General features: G+C 33.4%; 3 protein-coding genes across 6 annotated transcripts; 1 reads left to right on the top strand and 2 right to left on the bottom strand.

Moving 5' to 3' along the window:
* Nucleotides 1-165: 165 nt before the first annotated feature.
* LOC133700384 (pentatricopeptide repeat-containing protein At1g07740, mitochondrial) lies at nucleotides 166-2,186 on the bottom strand. The gene has a single exon (XM_062123893.1). The coding sequence runs from the start codon at nucleotides 2,078-2,080 to the stop codon at nucleotides 689-691; it is 1,392 nt and encodes a 463-aa protein (XP_061979877.1). The 5' UTR covers nucleotides 2,081-2,186; the 3' UTR covers nucleotides 166-688.
* Nucleotides 2,187-4,263: 2,077 nt separating this feature from the next.
* On the top strand, nucleotides 4,264-4,964 carry LOC133702017 (uncharacterized). The gene is made up of 2 exons (XM_062126197.1): nucleotides 4,264-4,462; nucleotides 4,600-4,964. Exons 1-2 carry the CDS (start codon nucleotides 4,264-4,266, stop codon nucleotides 4,962-4,964), a joined length of 564 nt encoding a protein of 187 aa, XP_061982181.1.
* A 7,609-nt stretch (nucleotides 4,965-12,573) lies between these two features.
* On the bottom strand, nucleotides 12,574-17,600 carry LOC133701802 (zinc finger CCCH domain-containing protein 53-like). Of its 4 annotated transcripts, none has more exons than XM_062125897.1 (10): nucleotides 17,090-17,600; nucleotides 15,142-16,438; nucleotides 14,890-15,048; nucleotides 14,614-14,799; nucleotides 14,433-14,527; nucleotides 14,096-14,344; nucleotides 13,862-14,015; nucleotides 13,464-13,685; nucleotides 13,292-13,381; nucleotides 12,574-13,158 (listed from the first exon to the last, which is right to left on the bottom strand). In XM_062125897.1, exons 2-9 carry the CDS (start codon nucleotides 16,125-16,127, stop codon nucleotides 13,309-13,311), a joined length of 2,124 nt encoding a protein of 707 aa, XP_061981881.1. In that variant the 5' UTR covers nucleotides 16,128-16,438; nucleotides 17,090-17,600; the 3' UTR covers nucleotides 12,574-13,158; nucleotides 13,292-13,308. The 4 variants fall into 4 exon arrangements, with proteins under 4 accessions (XP_061981881.1, XP_061981883.1, XP_061981879.1 ...); XM_062125899.1 differs by having other exon boundaries at nucleotides 14,620-14,799; nucleotides 16,823-17,600; XM_062125895.1 differs by having other exon boundaries at nucleotides 16,823-17,600.
* Nucleotides 17,601-20,631: the final 3,031 nt, after the last annotated feature.

The raw sequence follows: 20,631 nt of genomic DNA on the forward strand, positions 1-20,631 counted from the left end.
TTATAGACGGATGAGAAGACAATAAATCTGCAATAAAAAACTGAAGGATTTGAACCCTTTTTTATTAATTTTTTTTTCTTGAACCATTTGATTACTTGCTGAAATCATGTTGTTCAATTGAGAAAGGAAGTTTGGAACAGACAGTAACTAGCATCTAAAGACAGATGGGGAAAAGAAGAGTAATTTATTGACTGCAGCATCGTGTTACATGACAACGTGCTATCATGTCTCCAGTAAAAATGGAACCATGCAGCTGTAGAACTTCATGGATGGTATTTTTCCCATACACTGCTGAATAATTGATTAGGTTTCGATAATGATCAATCAACAGAAGTTACAAACTCTCCAATTAATTGTATCATCTCTCTATGCGTCTCTGTATCTCGATCTCTTCAAACATTTTATCAGACATCAAGTAGCTAACAAAACATTTATAAAGATTGGGGAAGTGTCAGCCCTTTCTGTGTTGGAATAAGAACCCAACCAATATGTGTCTAGTCTTTGGACATTACTTTGGCTTGCCATTGATGTAAAATCCTGCATTCTTTCCCCTTACTCGTCAGACTTGCAAACCCAATCAGTGAACATACCTAAACACTGGTTTGTAGTTGAAACCATGTCTTCACAGAAAATGTGTCACGCTAGATAAAAGTCCCAAGAGTGTTAAACTAAGTTTTTTATCCCCTAATTACGCTTCCATGGCTAAGACCAGTTCATTTACATGTTCACCTACACTTCCATTTTCATCTCCACGACAAGATTCCGTGACAAGAGCTTCCCAATCATCTGGACAGAACATCATCTGTCTCTTCTCCATCTCCTCCAGAACAAAGCAAGCACCATCAAGGTTTCCAGACTTCACAAGGCCAACAACCAAAGAACGGAAAGTTTCAACACGTGGAAAATGCCCACTTGTCAACATTGCATTCAGAACCTTTAGACCTCCCTCAAAGTCCCCAACCCGGCAAAACCCATCAACCAGCATTCTGTAAGTAGCAGCATTGGCTTCACAACCTCCAACTTGCATTTCAAACAAAACTTCATAAGCATCAGCCGCTCTACCCTCCTTACAGAGATAATTGATCAAAATATTGTAAGTGACAACATCCGGCTTCATATGCCTCTTCTTCATTTCATGAAGCACAGATTTTGCTTCGTCAATCTTCCCTCTCTTCCCAAGGTCACTCATCAAAACACCAAAATTCACAACTGTAGGTTTGCACCCTCTATATTCCATATCAAACATCATCTTTTTAGCCTCATTATGCTCACCTACCAAGCACGAACCTTCCATTAACAAAGCAAACGTAATCGCATTGGGACATTTTCCTTTCTTAATCATATCCTCTAACAAACCCTTTGCTTTATCCAACTCACCATTTCTACACAAATACCCAATAAGACTATTATACGTCACAACACTTGGTTCCACTTTCCTCTCAAGCATTTCATCAAACACCTTGCTCGCTTGCTCCCACTCCCCCTTCTCGAGCCACCCTTTAATCATTACATTAAAAGCAACCGAATTCAAACGGAACCCCATTTCATAACCCTTATCAAACAACTCATTGGCCTCAAGAAACCAACCATTATCAACAAGAACATTAAGCAGACCATTCAAAGACTGAGATGTACGGACACAATTAAACCGGGTCATTCTATTAAAAAGCTCAACAGCCTTATTGACCAATTGGGCTTTTCCGTAATGTTGAAACAAAGCAATGAAAATGGTTTCTTGACAATGAACATTATTATCTTCCACATAACGAAGAACTTCCTCAACAGCGCCAAAATCCTGGCAACGTGCGAGTTTGTATAAGAGAGCAGCGTATGAAGGGTAGTCAGGCTTAAACCCCCTTTGGAGATACTCATGAAATAGAGTTAAAGCCTCATCTGGGTCTCGTGCTTCTTTCACATGGTTCACAAATGGTGCATCATTGCGATTTCTCGAGCTTGTTTTGTGACCCTTTCTTCGATGTCTTGGTTTGGCTTTGGGTTTGTTGAAGGGGAGAGTTCTGTATTGTTGAAAAAAAGTGAGACGCCAGAAATGGTGGGTTTTGGTTGGGTTTGAGAGGATCATTGCTTTTAGTTGGATCAAAATCCATCAGGACAAGGAGTTGTTTTCTTGGCCCTTTTTTCCATTGATTCTAAAACTGCAATTCCTGTTCTGTTTTTCTGATGGAAGACAGCTCAGACAGGGTGTGTTTTATATAATCACGGTGTTGCGCAGTTATGATAATAATTATTTTGTAAAATATTTTTTTATTTAAAAATATATTAAAATTATTTTAAAAAAAGTTATTTTTAATATTAATCTATGAAAATAATTTAAATATAATAATTTTTTTTTTAATTACCGTAACAACTTAATCACTAAAAACTTAAGTGAATTAATAAAGTTTCACGAGTCTAAAATTTATTTAGTTTAACTAAAAACATCAAGTAAAGACAAGTATAATGGAAGTAGCTAATAATTTCTTTTTAGTCAGTACAAGAGAATGCTATAAGTGCATATATTAATCTCTCTTTTCATAAATCAATAAAATTGAATTGATAAATCCAATTTTATTTTTTTTAATTTCTTGAACATGAAAAAAACCTTCAACTTTAGAGCTTTTTCAAAGCTCAAACTTAAAAAGATAGTTAGGTATTGTAATAATTTTTGTTTTTTATATAAACAGAGAGAAAAAAAAATCATTTGAGTAGTTAAATAACTTTTGTTTTTAATAATATAATCAATAAATAATTATGTTTTAAATCTAAATTTTATAAAAATTAAAATAATCTACTTCTCATTCAATAAAATATATATGTCATTCATCCATCCCACCATAAGTTTAATTTCATGTATATTTTCTTAAAACTATTTTTTAAAAACATAACTAAAAATATTAATTTTAAATTTATTTATTTTAGACCGACCAGCAAAAGCTACCTGAAAAGATAAAAAAAAATGGTCGTTTAAAGTCAGTGTATAGCTAATATGACCACAACAGAAATAATTAAAGTGGTTAAATCTTGAGAGGTATAATCCAACTAGTTAGATTTTAGATTTATTTATTAAATTAAATCTTATAAATCTTAAGGCCATTGAAAATTTACATGATTGTTAAATTTAGAATCCATAAAAATAATCGAGATATGTATATATTATTCTAAATATTTATATTAATAAAAAATAATAATAATAATAATTAAAGTGGTCATGTCAAAACCAACACAACATGATTTATGCACAATTCTCTTTGCATGTATGTGTGTGTCGGGTCTCTTGAAATTAATATCTTATCATCTGTATTTTTATCAATACTATATGTTTAATTAGTCATTGTCATTTCTAGAGTATTCAATTATGTCTCCCTATCTCAAATTTATTTACAATTGTATTCTTGATTTATAATTGTCACTCTCTCTAGAATTAATACATGAACACTAAAGTTTATAATTGTCATTCTCAAATTTATAATACATGGTTTTTTCAAAAAATATTTTTTTAAAGTTAAAATTATTATATTTATAATCAGGGTTGATATCTTTATGAACACTAAAAAGAGTATGTAGGGATAAATATATATTATTTTCAAGAAAAATATATAAATTTTTTTTTAAAAAAAAAGAATGTTTGCAGATTAGTGTTTCCTTTATTACATAAAAAATTTGAAAGAAAAAACTTTCGTCCGATATTAAACCGAAATTTTAAATTACATTACCTTTTCATTTTTATAGAATCAATTAATCGTCTAACACTATGCACTTAACTATGCTATTCTCTCCCCTGAAATCTTGTTCGGTTGTGTGTGTATGTATACAAAGAAAGAGATAAATGAACAGCAATAATTAAATTAAACATGAGATTAATGAATTTTAATAGCACTATTTGGCACCATAAACAATGGGAATAGAAGTCGAAATTAAGAAAGGGAAATCTTAATAGTAATAAATTGAACTCGTCGATTAAGTCCTACCAGATTCATTCATGCATGTACTAGTTTTCTTATAAAGAATAAACCTTAAAAATAGTTTTTTCTTTTCTTTTCTACAGTGATATTAATGACAGAAAGAGTTGTGGAAGGTAGAATAATTCCCGCTGTGTAATGTGTAATATGATCAGCAATTCAGCATCTCAATCCAAATCTTACAAGCCTATATCCTGCAACCAACCTTCTGCGAGCCAAACCAATGCAAACAAGGCTTATTTACCTATAATGTAAGCTAACAGAAGTGGCATGCTTGCTAATGAGACTTTCACTTCCTATTCTAGCCATGGAAGACATACGGCTCTCGAGGACATCACTTTTGGATGCAGCACTGATTGTAGAAACACCAAATATGCTTTATTGCTTGACAAAAATCAATCCGGTGAGTGGAGTTTTGGGTATGGGATGGGGTCCTCGTTCTTTTGTAGCTGATCAATTAGGCTCCATCAGTGATGGAGAGTTCTCTTACTGCATCAAAGCAAACAGCACACACAGCGCCTATTTTAAGGTTCTCTTGCTGCATCAAAGCAAACAGCATGCAGTGAAACCAAGAAAATTCACAAACTACGTACAAAGATTATGCAAGCCAAGCCCTCGTCAGCTTATTATATGAATTTGCTAGGCATAAATGTTAATGGGGTCGAGCTCAACATCTCCAAAACTGATCTTGCCATTGAAAAAGATGGTGGAGGTGGATGTGTCATAGACTGTGGTACCCTGGCAACATTGCTTGTCAAGCCTATTTTTGATACACTACACACAGCTTTGGCAGATCATTTGTCAAGCAATCAAAACCTGAAGAGACGTATCATTCACAAGCTGCCCAAGGATCTTTGCTGTGAAGAACTATTGGATGATGGCCGCAAGAACCTTCCTGTTGTTACTTCCCATTTCGAGAATGCTGGCCTTGATGTTAAACCTGAAGCTGTCTTCATGTTTCGTGAGTTTGAGGGCAAAATTCTTTTCTGCTTTGTCAATGCTTTCTGATGATTCGATCCAATACCATAATTGGTGCTTAGATCAACAACTGAAGCAAAAGTTTGTGTATGATACAAAAGCTCAAGTGCTGGGTTTTGGTCTAAGGATTGTGAGAAGAATGGTTGATCTAGATTGTCTTTTTCTATGTTCCATATCCGTATAGTGATCACTATATACTCCTATAGAAGTAAAAGTCTCAGCTAAGCACGAATTGGGAAGGGATTTTTTTATCTATTTTTTAACATAGAAATTCTCTCTTAATTCTAGTTTCAGTTTCGAGTCTCAAACCACTCATATATTATAATTATTATAACTACTATATTAGAATCATATAAACAATATATAACGAAATAATATAAAATTCCATGTTATATATATATATATAAATAACATATGCTATATGTGCATAAATAAATAAAAAACTAAATATTATTTATTAACTCGAGTTTCATTCATTCATTCAAAAAGGTTATTTATGATACTATATATGACATAATTAAATTAAATAGTGTCAATTAGTTAACAAAGCTTTTTATCCATGTAAATCACATATGATAAGGAACTTATGTGCCACACATGATCATTACTTCATAATATAAACATAAAAGAAATAAGATCGAAGAAGAGGAAGAGGAATTTTGGCGTTATAGAACAAGTTTCTTTCATGGTGTCAACTTTGTAGCTAATCAAAGAAGAGAGGGACAATGACAGGGGATCCCTCTGGCAATATATGGAGGGGGAAATCAGCAATCTCATCAATAATGTAGCTGATAGAAAATTTTGATTAATCTATGCTTTTGAATTTGAGCATAGAAAATTGTAGCTTCTTGTGATGTTAAGTTCCCTATCAGACTTGTTCACGAAATGTAGAATATCGGATGACGCAACCTAAGGTTATTGGTGCCCCCAAGTCGAGAGAAGGCGGTTTAGACTTAGACTGCCTCTTATGAACATTTATATATTTTTTTATGTTTTTCAACCCTTTTTTTTTTTTTTCAAAAGGCAAGTTGAAACTTAAAAACAAACCTCAAGTTGCCTTTATAGGATCTCGTCATGCTTACCTGAGAATGTTCGAATACCAATAGGCCCAACTACACTCGGCTCAACGTTGTTGTAACCCCAATGTTAGGCCCGGGTACTCGGTTGGGCTGCCTGTAGAAAACTCGACGGGCAAAGCAGTGACACTAATACTTGATGTATGTTTTTTTCATTATGACGAAATTATAAATCTTGTCGAATATGATTCCAAGTTTTTCCCCCCAAGTTAAAATGAATCAATCTGTTCGATATTTGATCACAATGTTTGATAAGTTATATTCATGTATTTAATCGTTACATAATACATATCTCATCAACATATGATAGTGAAACCATGCAAGGATCGATTTCTGTTTGTGTAGAAATCTTTCCCTTGTATCACTGTTAGAAAATCAAAAAATATAAATAAACATAGAATTTTTATATTTATAAATTGTAGTGAATTTTTTGGACGGAATATATCTTCAAAGTATTTATCATTAAACACAAATAAAAATATTATCTCGATATATATCTTAGACAAATCTTTTATTTCTAAGCTCAAAACACTCGTATCGTTTTGTCTGCAATGGAGTTAATGTCTAGGCATAATCAAACAATATAATTCATAAAACTGTGTTTAGGTGCCTGATTTCCTAACATGCACAGTATAGTCTTGTCTTTACAATTTGTTTCTAATGGTGGTAGTATGGCAGACAGGTTCCAAGGTGGAGAATGGTGTCGGAAATGAACTAGGTACTCGGTTATTGGAACTGTAATAGAAGAAACAAAGGGAGGTTGAAGGAAACAGTTGTTCACTTTGATTAATTTTGGGATTTTCAAGGCTACTAAGAAGATATTTTTTTATATTTTATCCTGCACTAGAAAACACCGTAGTCAGCTACTTAATGATAGTTTTAGTAACTTAATTAGTAGCCTAGTATGATCATTGTTGCTTTTGTATATTGCCCAGCTGCCTAATTAGTAGATAGAATTAAAGTTCGAGACTCAACTCAGGTTTACCATAAAAATTACAGATCGCTAATTCATAGTATCAGCCAGGTTAACGTGAGTTTTGATTAGATTTTTAATACGATTAATGGGTTTTTTAATTTAATTTGAATCAGTTTAGAATCTAGATCGGTCAAAATTACATATTAACTTATGAAGTCGGTCTAAGTTTTAAAAAAATGGATAGAATTGCTTTAATGAAGTGCGGCTAGAATAGTCATCAAGTTGATATGGGATTATGCTATGATCAAGGTATACATGACTGGAACTTATGTCCAACAGGTGATTATTTAATTCATAATTAATGCATTAAAAATAACATGAAATTTTGGCACTAACAAGCAAGTTTCTTTCACATTACTAACTTTGTAGCTATCAATGGAAGAAGAGCCCGATAATGACAGGGCATCCCACTTGCAATAGAGAGGAAGAAAATCTCAATTATTTGAAGTGATGGAATATTTCGGCTAATCAAGATTTGGATTTGGGCCTCAAACCCAAACAAGACACTATCACCGAGTTTTTTCTTTGGGAATTCCTGACATGACCCCTTGTGGTTTAATTAGGTAAAAATCAATTGCAAACTTCACTTTCATTATTTACTTATTACAAAACTTCATAATGCTTCAGTCTACTCATGAACAGAACTCATGTATATATGGTCTAGTAAGATGATTTTTTATATATATTTTAGATTATTTTTGTACGTTAATTTTCAATAAAAAAATATTTATTATTAAGATTAGATGAAATATGACAACTTTACTTGGATGCGGCTTGATATTATTTTTTTTCTCTTTTAAATATTCGTTAAAGTGTGTTTTTTATGATTTTTATTTAAATAAAATCAAAAGCATGTAATAAAATATTAATTTCATATCTTTTTAAATAAAAAGACTTTAAACTGCATTGTTAAATATATATTTGAAATATTGTATGGGAATTTTTTGTTTTATTTTATAGTTTGATCTATTTCGCAATATCATCACGAGAAGCTCAACCATCACAACGTATAGGTAATTGATGTTATACATCAAGCTATTATTATTATTTTTTATAATAAAACTTGTGTAAAGATTAAAAAAAAAAAAAAAACAAGCAGAATCCAGTAGGGTTGATAATTTCCACTCCCCGCCAATAATGCCGTAGGGATTCATGAAAAGATTTTCCCACATGTCTAATGACCAAGTTCAAAGTTCAAGACAAATCATGGAGCAAAATTCAACAAAACCTCCATGGGAAAGTCTCAAACATTGTCTTCAAACACTTAACCTCAAGTAAAATAGAAAGGGTCGTGGCCTCCCATTATGAAAAAGAGTCGTAGACTATAATATCTCCATTAAACTAATGTCAGTGGATTGCATCATGTGTATATTGATATACAAGTCTCCATCAATTTGACCAAGATTATGTAATGCTATCCTTTTATGGTTTCTAGTCAATGATTAGAGAAACCCTAATCATATAACTTCATCATATATAGCAACACCACAGCACCGAATAGTAATGGAGTAGCCTCCACCATTCACTGAACTTTGAGCATCAATCTCTCATAGTACAGACCCTGCTTGTAGCAAAACGAGCATGGTTCTTCCCTGTTTTATCTAGGGCTAACATGCATTTAGCCCGTTTAGCAACGTGCTGGCCGTGCATTTGATGAAAATGTGAATTTGTCTAAGAAGTTATGAAAAGGTATATAGAAGAAAATATGAATATACAAGGACATATGAGAATGAAGGATTCTTAAAAGTTAATATAAAATAAAACACCTAATATACTATATTATATTTAAAATACGTACAAACGTAATTAAATTAATGAAAATTTAAATAAGATATATATAAAAAATTTAAATAAATTTCTCCAAATTTGACCTCGTCAGGTATATACCCGGTCAAAGCTCTGAAATTATCATTTTTAAAATAAAAATAAAAAACTTAAATTTCACCCAATACAAGGGAAAAAGAGGGGAAAATAGATTTTGTGTATCCGATGATATAACCACTTGAAACTCTCGACCGTCCCAACTTGTTAGTAAAATAATATTTTTTATAACTAAATTATTATATTTTTATATTTTATTGTGCACATCGATTTCTCGTTCTTATACGTACATAAATATATAAAAAATACTACAAAGAATATATATATAAAAAAAAAAACTCGTACTAAACCGGAGAAGAAAATGGATCTACCGTCTGATCATCTACCATCCCCAACACCATCTGATCGATCCATTTCCATCTCCAAGCTCAATTCATTGCCCAATGAGCAGAAGGGAATCGGATCCCTGCCATTGTTAACAAAAACAACAACAAGACTGGTTGTCTTTTATCCATAAAAGCTGCCTGCTTCCCTTCAAGCCTCCTTGGCTACGCAGTGCTCTTGTAATGTAATTTTTTTTGTGTTTTTTTTAATTTTGTTTTATTTAAAAATATATTAAAAGAATTCGTTGTTTAAATTGTGAATTAAAGTTATCTCACTTTTGAGACTGTTTAAATTGCGTTAAAAAGCACAAAATATCTTTTTTTGATGTGAAACGTAATTCACACGAACAAAGCCTCCATCCCACTTTCTCCATTTATTGCAGAATCAAACTCAGATACCCAGTAAAAAAAAAAAAATACAAACACACACACACATGCACGTAGTAAAAGAAACTGTAAAAATAAAATTGACAAGAACAACGACAACACAAGTGAACACAAACTCCAAGAGATTCCTGCAAATCAGTACACTTTTGTCATACGAGTGGCTATTATATCACTTCTGCTTTTCCTTTACTACATCTATGTCTGTTATCTATGGTCTGCGCGTCCTTTTCTGTCAACAACGAGGCCCTGCGAGCAATAAGAGAGTAAAAAAAGAAGCAGAACTCTGTACCCTCTTTTCTTTTTTTATTTTAACAGTAAAGTTATTTTTCAGCAATTTCTTAAACATTACCGTAATCTTTTTTTTATAGCTATGATGATTGATACACGCCATTACTTCCTTTTTCTTTCTCCTTTTTTTTTTCCCCCATAGATAGTTCTTGCAGCCTACAATATGAAGTTAGTCTTTCATGAGCTTGGTGTTGTAGTATGTGAATTTTAATCTCTAGGTCTATTGATGGCATTATTTTATTATGATATGTAACTTATCATAAAATGAACCTAAATTATAGCATGGTGAACATGTCCATCCACTATACATGCTGCGCATGAGTTCATTGTATTAGCTTAATCTTACTATCATGAATATTCTTTCAAATTTAATCAGAAATAATTTTTTTATATTAAAATAAAAAAAATAAAAAAAATCTTATTTTTTACCTTTAGATATGAGATTTAAAACCTAAAAGATAATTTTTTTAATCAGTGCGAGTTCTTAGTGATCATAATATTAAATGACAACTGCTTACACTAAATATTTTTCCATTTAAAAACATGATGTTAGATATCTATTTTTTTTCTATGAAATTTTTTTAAAACTCATAGCTATGTCGAATGCCACAAAGATAACGTGTTTTTTAAGCTATAATTTTCAAACAGATTGATTTATGAAATCTACAACTTGAAATTTAACATGAGTCAAGCTTCAAGTTAAATTGAAAAAAACATTAACTTAGTAAAACCCAATTAATTTAATTATAGTTTTAATGATTTATTTGCCTAACTTAACTTAAATAAAATTTAAAAAAGTATTGAAAAAATATTGTAGCAAATATAATAGAATTGAATTAATCCCAAAGATTTACAGCCTTTTTTACGCTTTAAATTTAACCACGAGTAAAACGGAGGATTGACAAGGTGTGTAGGCTATACTAGCTAGTATACGAGAGAGAGAGAGAGAGAGAGAGAGAGAGAGAGAGAGAGAGAGAGAGAGAGAGAGAGAGAGAGAGAGAGAGAGAGAGAGAGAGAGAGAGAGAGAGAGAGGCATCATCATCATCACATGGCATGGGGGGTGGTGGGGACCCACAAACAAGCTGGCACAATAACATACGAAAATAAAAGAAGGGAAGCATCCACATGCATCGTCAGCATCCCATGTGATGTTATCCCTTCCGGCCCCCTTTATCTTTTCTTCCTTTCCCCTCCATGGATGGCGAAACTTAAAGCCAGACCCCACTTCGATAATACTTCAATAATAAATAAATAACAGGAAACATATTTGTAGTATTAGTAGTGACAAGGTGGCAAATGATAATTCTCCTTGCAATAAGGCAAGAAGGACAGTAGATAGGGGGGGAGAGAGAGACCCGTTTTTCAGATTTCAAATCCCACTTTTTTCCCCCTTTTTTTCTCTTTATGATCATGATGTTTCTTGGGGTTTTGCTAAGTTTTAATCCCTCCGCAATCTGTGTCGAAAGGGTTTGAGACTCTGTGTGTAAGGTTTTACTTACTAGCTTTAAATATAGAATACATAATGGGTAGAAAATACCAGTTAAATTGTGTTATTAGCATGTAAAATGCAAGGAGATAGTGAAACGACATAAGAGGAGAAACATTTGGCCAAATAGTATATTTTTTTACGTTACAATTGTAATATGAGACATCAATTAATTATTGAATCACGATCAAATTTTAATTGATATCACAATCTACAGTTGCCATATCTATTTAAATTTAGAATTAAATACTCAATTTATTTGTTAAAACAGTCAATTAATTTGTTAAAACAGTCGACCGGTTCGCAAAGGAAACAACCAAAACCAAGGCTTAGAGTGATAATTTTGAGATCTAATGGTCAGTGTAGTGATTCGATAGTTATTTTAAGAAAAACTATCTTCAGAAACTCTTGTAAAAATTTAAATGCGATCCAACGATATGATCAAAAGTTATAGTTTTTTTTAATCCACCATACTTTCTTCTGGTCCTAAACTTATTTCATTGGTTCATAAATGTATTTGTTAGGTCATTCATATAATTTTTTAGAGGCAAATTCTCATCTAATTATAGCAAACTCACATTTAAGTGCTTATAATTACTCTTGAAAACTGCTATGCACAATAACTTCTTAAGATTTTAATTTGAGTCTGTTTTTAAGTCTATAAATTGGACAAAAACTAATTATACAACTGTATTTAATCAGCTAACTAGTTGGCAATTATCCTGTTTTAAAAACATGACATTATAATTTCAAAGATACAACAAGATAAAAATGTATTATTTAACTATATCTTTTTCAAATAATATCATTCTACCAAAACTTTTAATTTATTAAGCTAATTTTTTGAAATGAAATCCGAAAATACCATGCGGTTCTTGAAAGTGAGGTGGAGTAACCAAAATCTAATTCCTTACCTCACTTTTTTTTGCTCCCAGTCTCCCCCTTGCGGATAATTGGCAGCTCATTGCATGTGTGCTTGTTTTTTTTTAACTAGATGGACCTTTGAATTAGTGGCAGGTTTTCTTTTTTAATACTTTGATATATTTTATTATTTTTCAATCAAGTTTTTTCTAAATAAAAGTCAGAATAATTTTTTGTCCAACTAGCGCTAAAAACATATTATACATTTTAATTGATTATAACATTTTAAGTGAAACAAATTGTGGAAGGAATGAAAATGGAGAGAAAGTTAGAGGAGAGTTGACAACTTGAAGCCTATTAATTGGCGATGGAAATTGTAGAACTGTAGTTCCAGAAGGGGAACAGTGTCAGCCCTATTTTCATTCACATAGTCATAGATATAGATATAAGTAGTATATAGATTCTCTGATCTCTGGGGTTCAGCTTTCTGCTGTACAAAGATTTTTGATTATACCCTAAAAACATCACAAGCTAACACTAATTATAGGCTTTCTTTGTTTCTTCTAGGGAAGACAGGAGTGGTGAAAAAAGGGGGGGAAGGGAAGGGAAAGAAATTGTAGTTCCATAAAGTTACAACTTACAACTACACATTGTGTGACTCTTCTTTTTCTTTGCTTTCTTTACCTGTGGTCCAACTTACTTCAACTACTGAAATGAGTGACGAAAATAGTGCAACAAAGAAAGGAATGGCTGACCCACTTCCTCTACTGGCCTTTCACGTATGCAATTTGTATGGTAGTAAGTAGTATAGTATCGATGATGATGACGATGATGACGGTAGCAAGAGGTGGTAAAGGTAGCTGGTAGCACTGCTAGTGGTGGCGATGGCTCAATCTCTACATAATCTTTGATGTGAGTTTTTGTTTGGTTACACTTCTCAATCTTCCTGTAAATTTATACAGCAGAAAAAGCCAAAGCAAAACCAACCAAATCCCATTAAGAATACACATCACATTTTGTATGTATATAAAGCAAGCAAGAGAAAATATTTCAAGGAATCCAAAGTTTCAATAGTTTACCTATAAGCATAGCAAAGCTAAATTCCAACGGGACAGGTAGGTCCATCTGTGCTGGCATACATCCCAATTGCTCCATGCCCGGATGAAAACCTAAAGTAAGATCCAACTATTGTCACAAACTCGTCACCTTGTCTTTCAAGATTTTTTTTAAGGGTAAATTTGAATAATTTACCTAGGGATCTGGCAATTGAAGGATTTGAAGGATGCCATTTCCAGTGAAGAATTAGGAGAGATTAGACTTGAGGGGACCAAATTATTGTTAGCGGAAGTTGAAGTTGGGATGCTAGCATCCTTCTCATGGGCCTCAGTAAGTCCATTGATGAAGGCAGAGTAATAGTCCCCGGTGCCTTTTGTTGGAGATGCAAAGGGACTGTCAGGGAGGTTGTGCTCCAAACTGACATCAAAAATAAGATTCAGAAATACAAAATCTACCTAAATTGGAATGTTTCCAGAAATTTAGACCAATGGACCAAAACAGGAATTAGATACAAATCTGATTCAAAGGTATGGTGGTTACCATTTTAGGCCAGTTTATTGTCTATAGCTAAATGCCAAAAGGTTGGTTTATACCTTTCTTGTAAATCACTGTCTTCACCATGGGAGCTCTCTTTTCCACTGCCGTTCTCTTCACTGCTAGTATATTCTTTACCAGAAGTAGCATTTGATATCTGTTTTTCAGGCGGGGCAGTCACTGACGTGGCTGGCATTGAGCTAGAACAATTCTCTGAAACAAAACAATCCAAAAGTTAGGTTGTAAAGCTCAATTTTCACCTGTATAGAGTAGAGTAACAAAGAGAGCCATACCCTGTGGAACTTCGGTGCTGCTGTGGAGTGGAGGGAAGGCAAGAGAGTGATTGAAAATATTGGGAGAGTGAGTAGGAGAGGGGACAGGGCTGCCATTGGAAAGAGCCCTGTGATGATGTTTCTTGACATCAAGAAGCTGCAAGCTCATTAATCTTCTACTTTGAAGCTCAAGGGCTTGCTGCAAATCAGCTTGCTCCTCTAGCTTCCTCCTCCACAGCATGTCTTGAGTATTGTAAAACATTCTTGCACCTAGAATTAAAGAAAGATAAATTGATTTAAGTAACAATATGTGAAGTACAAAACAGAAGCGTGGTTGTTTTGGTTGTTGCATGATTACCAAGCTGGAGATCAAAGGGATCTCTTGAATCAAGACCAGTAGGAGTACCGCAAGGTGAGAACTCACCCCTCTCAACTTGTTGCTGCTGTTGCTTCCTGCAATCAACAGACTCGAATAAGCAAAACGAGCTTCAAAAAAGCTTATAGAAATCTGAAGTTAAGTAGAAAGTGTGAGAGAATGCCTGTACTTGTCTGGGACTTTGCCTTTCTCTTTGTATGGCTTAACAAGCACTCTTGCATCACAAACAAAATGAGGATTCCCTTTGGCCAAGATTATCTTCACCGTCTCTGGATAAACAAAGGTAACAAATCCAAACATCCTCTTCTGCTGATAAGGAATCCTCACATCTTGCACTGGCCCATAAATACTTCAAACAACAAAACCAAAATAGTTAAGCAAAGAACTTCTCTGATTTCACCAAGTTCAGCTTGCACAAAAACAAGTTGAAAAAATTAACCTGAAATAATTTGACACGTCTTCCTCTCTAAAAGTGCTATCAGCTGGGAAAGTCAAGTAGATCTGCCTTGAAGCAGGATTAACCAAATCATTCCTGTCAAGCCTAGATCTTCCAAATTTGTGCATGTCCTCCCCCATCATCAAAGCAGTAGCAGCAGCCCTGCAAGGAAAAAAAGAAATGGAGCTCACCACACAACTTACACAAAACAAAAAACAATGAACGTAATTTTTTTAAAAGAAAATACTCTAGTACCTCTGGCTATCATTTTGCTGCTGTTGAAGAAGAAAGTTCATGCTTTTAGGAGAGTAAGGAAAAGAAGCAGCAGAGCCACTCATGAGCTGAGAGGCAGCAGCTAACCTTTGCTGGTGAGCAGACTTAGATCTAAGCAACTCATGGCACTGGTCCATCATATCAATCTTGTTGTTGCTATTGGGTGAACCGACAACACCTGCACCATCTAGTTCTCCAAGCCCACCATGAACAAACCTACAATTACTTCCATTCTTACAGTACCCTCTAGCAAAGTAAAGACATGGTCTCCATCCAAACCCTGAATTTGGATCCTCAGACCCCAAAACATCACTGACAGAGCAGCTCCTTCTGTGCACAGACCCACCCCAGTAAGAAGGAAACATCATAGAATCACTAGCACCAGTTGGACTTGATAGAGCATCAAGCTGAGGGTAAAAAAGATCTGAACTTTTTGGACCGAGATTTTGTGAATTATCATTTAAGAATGAAAGCTGGTCTTGGAGCTGAAACTCATCCATCAAATCAGACTCTCCACCTCTTACTCCATTAGCATAGAAAGGCACTGAAGCAGGATTGAGTGAGCTATCATTAGGACTAATCATCAAGTCATCTGGGTTTGGAAGGTCACTCCAAGAAGAAGAATTATTTGATGAAGGGTTTGGGATAGCAAGTGAAGGTGGGATATTAAACCCAAGTCTTGAAGTTGAAGAACTATTTTGTCTAGAGATGGCTATTGGGTTGCTTGAGTAAAGAGGAGAAGGAGAGGAAGGACTTGTAGAAAGGTTTGTCGGAGAGCTTAGTCCTAGTTCTTTCCTGGCTTTAAGGATCACTGAGTGAACAAGTGCTTCTGGTCCAAAAGCTAACCTAATCATTTCCTTTTCACCATGGTCTTGAATCAAAAGAAGACCCATGATCTTTGAAGCATTTTCTGGGTCTAGATTTTGGATTCTTGAGAAAACTATTCTTGTTGCTTCGTAAGCATCCATGGTAGTAGTGGTAGTAGTTGTGAATAGAGAGTTTGGTACTATGTTTCACACCAAACCCCACCTCTCTTACAACACCTTGTTGTAGAAGTAGTTCCTTTGTCTATCTATGCTAATAGAGACTTGTTTTCTCTCTTTTCCTTGATTTGTGAGAGAGTAAGTTTCGTGTTTTTGTTTTGTGTGCTCTCTTTTTTACAAGTAAAACTTCTTTCTCAACCACAAACCCTACCTACCAACTAGAAAGAAAGAGTGTCAGTAGCAGCTAGCAGAGTGGTGGTGGTGGTGGTAGCAGAGCAACTTTCTTTCCCCCATTCCTGCAAAACCCAAGAAAAGTAAGGTAAAGAGAAAGAAGACACAAAAAAGAAAGCTTTCAAAAGGAGAGTATTCTCGTGTGGTTGATGGCAGTGGCAGTTGCCTTTGTTAAAAGCAAAAGAAAGGAGAAAAGGAAGTAAAGAAAATAATTAGTAGTTGAATTTCTCTATAAAGCAAAACCAAGAATGCCAAAGACACAGTCACAAAAGAAGAAGTGTGTTGTAGCTAAGCAGGCACCTATTACTATTAGCAAGAAGATGTCATAACTCTTATTCTTTCTTTTCCAAATTAATATTGATAGACTCAGCTATAGTCAAGACTGTACAGCTTGCCCATGAAAGAAAAGGAAGGATCTTTTTCTATATTTTCACTCTTTTCTTTCTTACCTGTCCCTAATAATTTAACACTCTATGTCTGTGTGATCCTCTCTCCTTAATGGGTTCCCTTCTTTCTTTCTTTTTCCCTCTCAAACTTGCTACAAAAGCCAAACCACCGCCTTGTTACTAGGATGGTTGGAAGGAGCTAGTAGCAGCAGCAGGGAAACCATGAATTGCTTCAGTGGACGCAGCTACTGCTGGTGTTATGGGTTCTGGCTAATAGTAAACAGTCAAACCTCTCTTTTTTTTCAATGTAGAACACTATCTTACAATTACCTCTCTAGCAATTTCTCTGTCTAGACACTGTCTCTCTGTCTCTTTCTTTCCTTATCTCTCTCCTTTGAAGTTTATAAACACAAGGACCGGTAAGGGTGGCAGTGATTAAGAGAGTGGTGGGGGGAGTAGGAGGGGGAGGGAGGGTGAGTTCGTGTGGGAAGTTGGGTCTTTTGGGTGTTTTTAGTGGATCCAGATCTGTGCTTCAAATAATGCACGTTCTTGCCCTAAACCCCTGACACAATACAAAACTCTTTTTCTTTTTAAAGAAGATTTTTTAGGGTTTTTTTTTTTTTGGTTTCTTGATTGCCCACTTGAAGATATAGATTGTGTATCATACGCGCTGATGGGTATCTTTTGTGGGACCTTTTTGAGATGATCACCATGTGTGGTGTGATTGGAAAGTGACCACTGTTGTTTTTGCCTTTATTGTCTTTTTGATTGATTCATAATATGTTTTGGGTGTGTGTTCTTGGAGAGGAGATGGTAGAGTCAATGCAACTCCTCAATCAATTACTACTGCTTGTGAAGTCATCATTCTTACTTACCCTTCTTGTTTTTTATTTTTTTTCTCCTAGAATGATAATTGTTTTTAGAGTTATTAAATGAGTAATCGAGGGTATAATAATTTTTATTTTTTAATGAGTTTTATTTAAAAATATTAAATTGATGTTAAAAATAAAAAATATATATATATATATATCAAACATGAATTTTTAAGTAAAAAATTATTTTTAAAAAATACTTTACATCACAATATTAAACAATCAACAAAATTAGCTTGCTTGACTCACTAATCTGATGTTGATTTGGAATTCAATCAATATAAAACCTAGCTTTGACTATATTTAAAAAAAAAAAAATATAAACTCCATATAACTCAATCAATTTAATTATAACATTATTCTTTTCCTTCCTGAGAATTTTGCTTTGTTTTGCTTCATTCCCTAGATGCATCATTTGAGGGGTATTTGGTCACAAGCCCCACCAGCATATGCTCCCCTCTCTCTTATCTTTCCATGAGTAAGTCATCTAATTGGGTTTTTTATATATATAATAATTGAATTTTATTGATTATTACAAAACTCCACCTAGTATATAAAGTTCTGCCAAAAAAATAAAAATTCAAGGTTACAAACGCTACACGAGTTTGTCCATTTCTGTATTCTTTCAGATCCTCTAAAAAAATTATTTTATATGTATGGAAACATTGGTGATTATGATTATGATTGTATAATATCTAGAAATAGAGGAGAGGGGGAGACATGGTAGAGTGACTCTTCAAGCGGAAAGATTATCTTATTAGTTGAATTTATTTGAAGTTAATTATTTAAAGAGATTATAATCAAAAGTTAATGATGAAAACATTACAATAACAGTAACAATTGATTCGCACTAAGTCTTAGCATCTATAAATTGATGAAATGGTAGTAATAATTAGGAAGTTTCATCTCTTTCTAGCACCACTACTAGGATTGCCAAATCTAGCTAATTGAGCTACTTGTTTTCATTGGGCTTGGAATCCTCGTCAAGAATCCTTGCTTTGCAACAACGTGTCATGTGTATGAATTATCACACCATCTCTTGCTTAAAGCCCTAATGCAATCATTAGACCATGCTGAAATATAATCATTGTCATATTCAATATATTTTACTTTAAGGATTTGAATGATGACTAGGAAAATGAGGTAAATCTTTGATTAGGCTATGAGAAATAAGATTTCCTATAAAAAATTTAATCTTCACATAGATTACTTGTCTTCGATCATAGTATAGATGCAGATTTAATTTAATGGTGATGTTTGAGAGTTAATCCAAGATTAAAAAAACTCGCATTAAGTTCAATCACATCTCTTTGATTAGCTAGAAAATATTATGTTCAAATCATATTGCTAGGCAGTGTGAGAATTTCATAAGAAAAAAGTAGTGTGAGAAAACTAATCATGGATTGCATTTCGCTGTTAATACATTTATTCAATTCAATACAATATAAATATACAAAATTAAAAATAATATCAAGGAAAAAACTTAAAAAAATAAAAAATTATTGTTTAAAGTTTATATTTTGTATTGTAATACAAGATGTTTTTCAAAAATATTTTTTATTTAAAAATATATTAAAATAGTTTTTTTTTAACCTTTAAGGGTGTAGCTCAACTAGTCAGGCTCTAGATTTGTTCCACGAAAATCATCAATTCGAGTCCCACAAACCTCAGGGTTACTAGAGGCTTGCATGGTCGTTAACTTCGAGCTCGTGTGATCAGTCGAAGTGCACGCAAGCTGATTTGGACAACCATGTTAATAATAAAAAAAGTTTTTTCTATTTATTTTAAATATCAACAAGTCAAAACCATAAAAAAATCAAGTAAAATAAAATTTTAAAACATACCAAAAACCAAAAATTATCAGACTCCCAACCACACACTATCATGAAAATATTTAGGAATAACAAGCTTTGAATTTGTAAAAAAACCCAACCTATTTGCTGAGACTCTTCAAGATTCTTATAGGGTGTTCTATATAATAATACAGATCTTGACATCTTCATCAATAATCAAATATACAACGCATGTTTTAAATGATCAAAAAAATGTTAAGAAAATACAAAATAAACTATTATTATGATGGCAGAAAATAAGAAAAAGGTTTTGGTATTTGTATTTGAAGAGGGGGCAGAGGCTCTTGCATGCCCCATCACCTCTTCCATCAGTTGTCGTTTTTAACATGTCCCCACGAAATAAATAGATGATACTACTGAATCTCTCCCTCTCTCTCTCCCTCTGTCTCGCTCCATTGCAGTTTCAGCAAGCGACTAACCTGCTATCATTCACAGCACAGACCTTGGTCACTTTTATTGCAACTTTTTAGAAATTTACTTACCCGAATGATGTGTGAATAAAGATGAGAGAGAGGGGAATGAGCAGTTAATTTCAGAGAGGTGGTGGTGAATCACAAATCGTGCGACTAAAAAGTATGGCATTCATGAGAAAAAAAGAAATCTATTGAGTTCCCACGACGAAGTACTATGATTTCACTTTCAAAAATTGTTATTAAAACCAGTATGTGCGTCAAATCAATAATTGGTCGACCCAAAATATGTTTTACACTATATTTAAGTGAAATTAAATGTAATTTGACTTGATTAAACTTGATTATTTAATGAATTAATTTAGGGTTTGTTTAATTTAATCAAAACTTGTTCTGAATTTCTTTTAAATAATTCAAAGTTAGAAGAGCTTCATTCAAACTCTTCTCGGGGCATTAAATTGAAGCAAAACATTAAGGGTATGTTGAGTGATGTGATGTATGGTATTTTTAAAAAATTAAAATGATATTATTTTTTATATTAATGTATTAAAAAAATAAAAAATATCTAAAAAAAATTCACAATCAAAATAAAACGAAAAACAATTTAAAAAATCAAAAGCTATGAAAAATCACTAAATAATGATCTCTCGTTTTACCTTTTCATAAAGGAAGTGAATGTTTTTGCACAAATGATCATATTCGCAATGAAAGTCATGACTGCCATCATTCTAAGCCAG

This window comes from Populus nigra, chromosome 8 (genome assembly GCF_951802175.1).
Source record: "Populus nigra chromosome 8, ddPopNigr1.1, whole genome shotgun sequence".
NCBI classification, from domain to species: domain Eukaryota; kingdom Viridiplantae; phylum Streptophyta; class Magnoliopsida; order Malpighiales; family Salicaceae; genus Populus; species Populus nigra.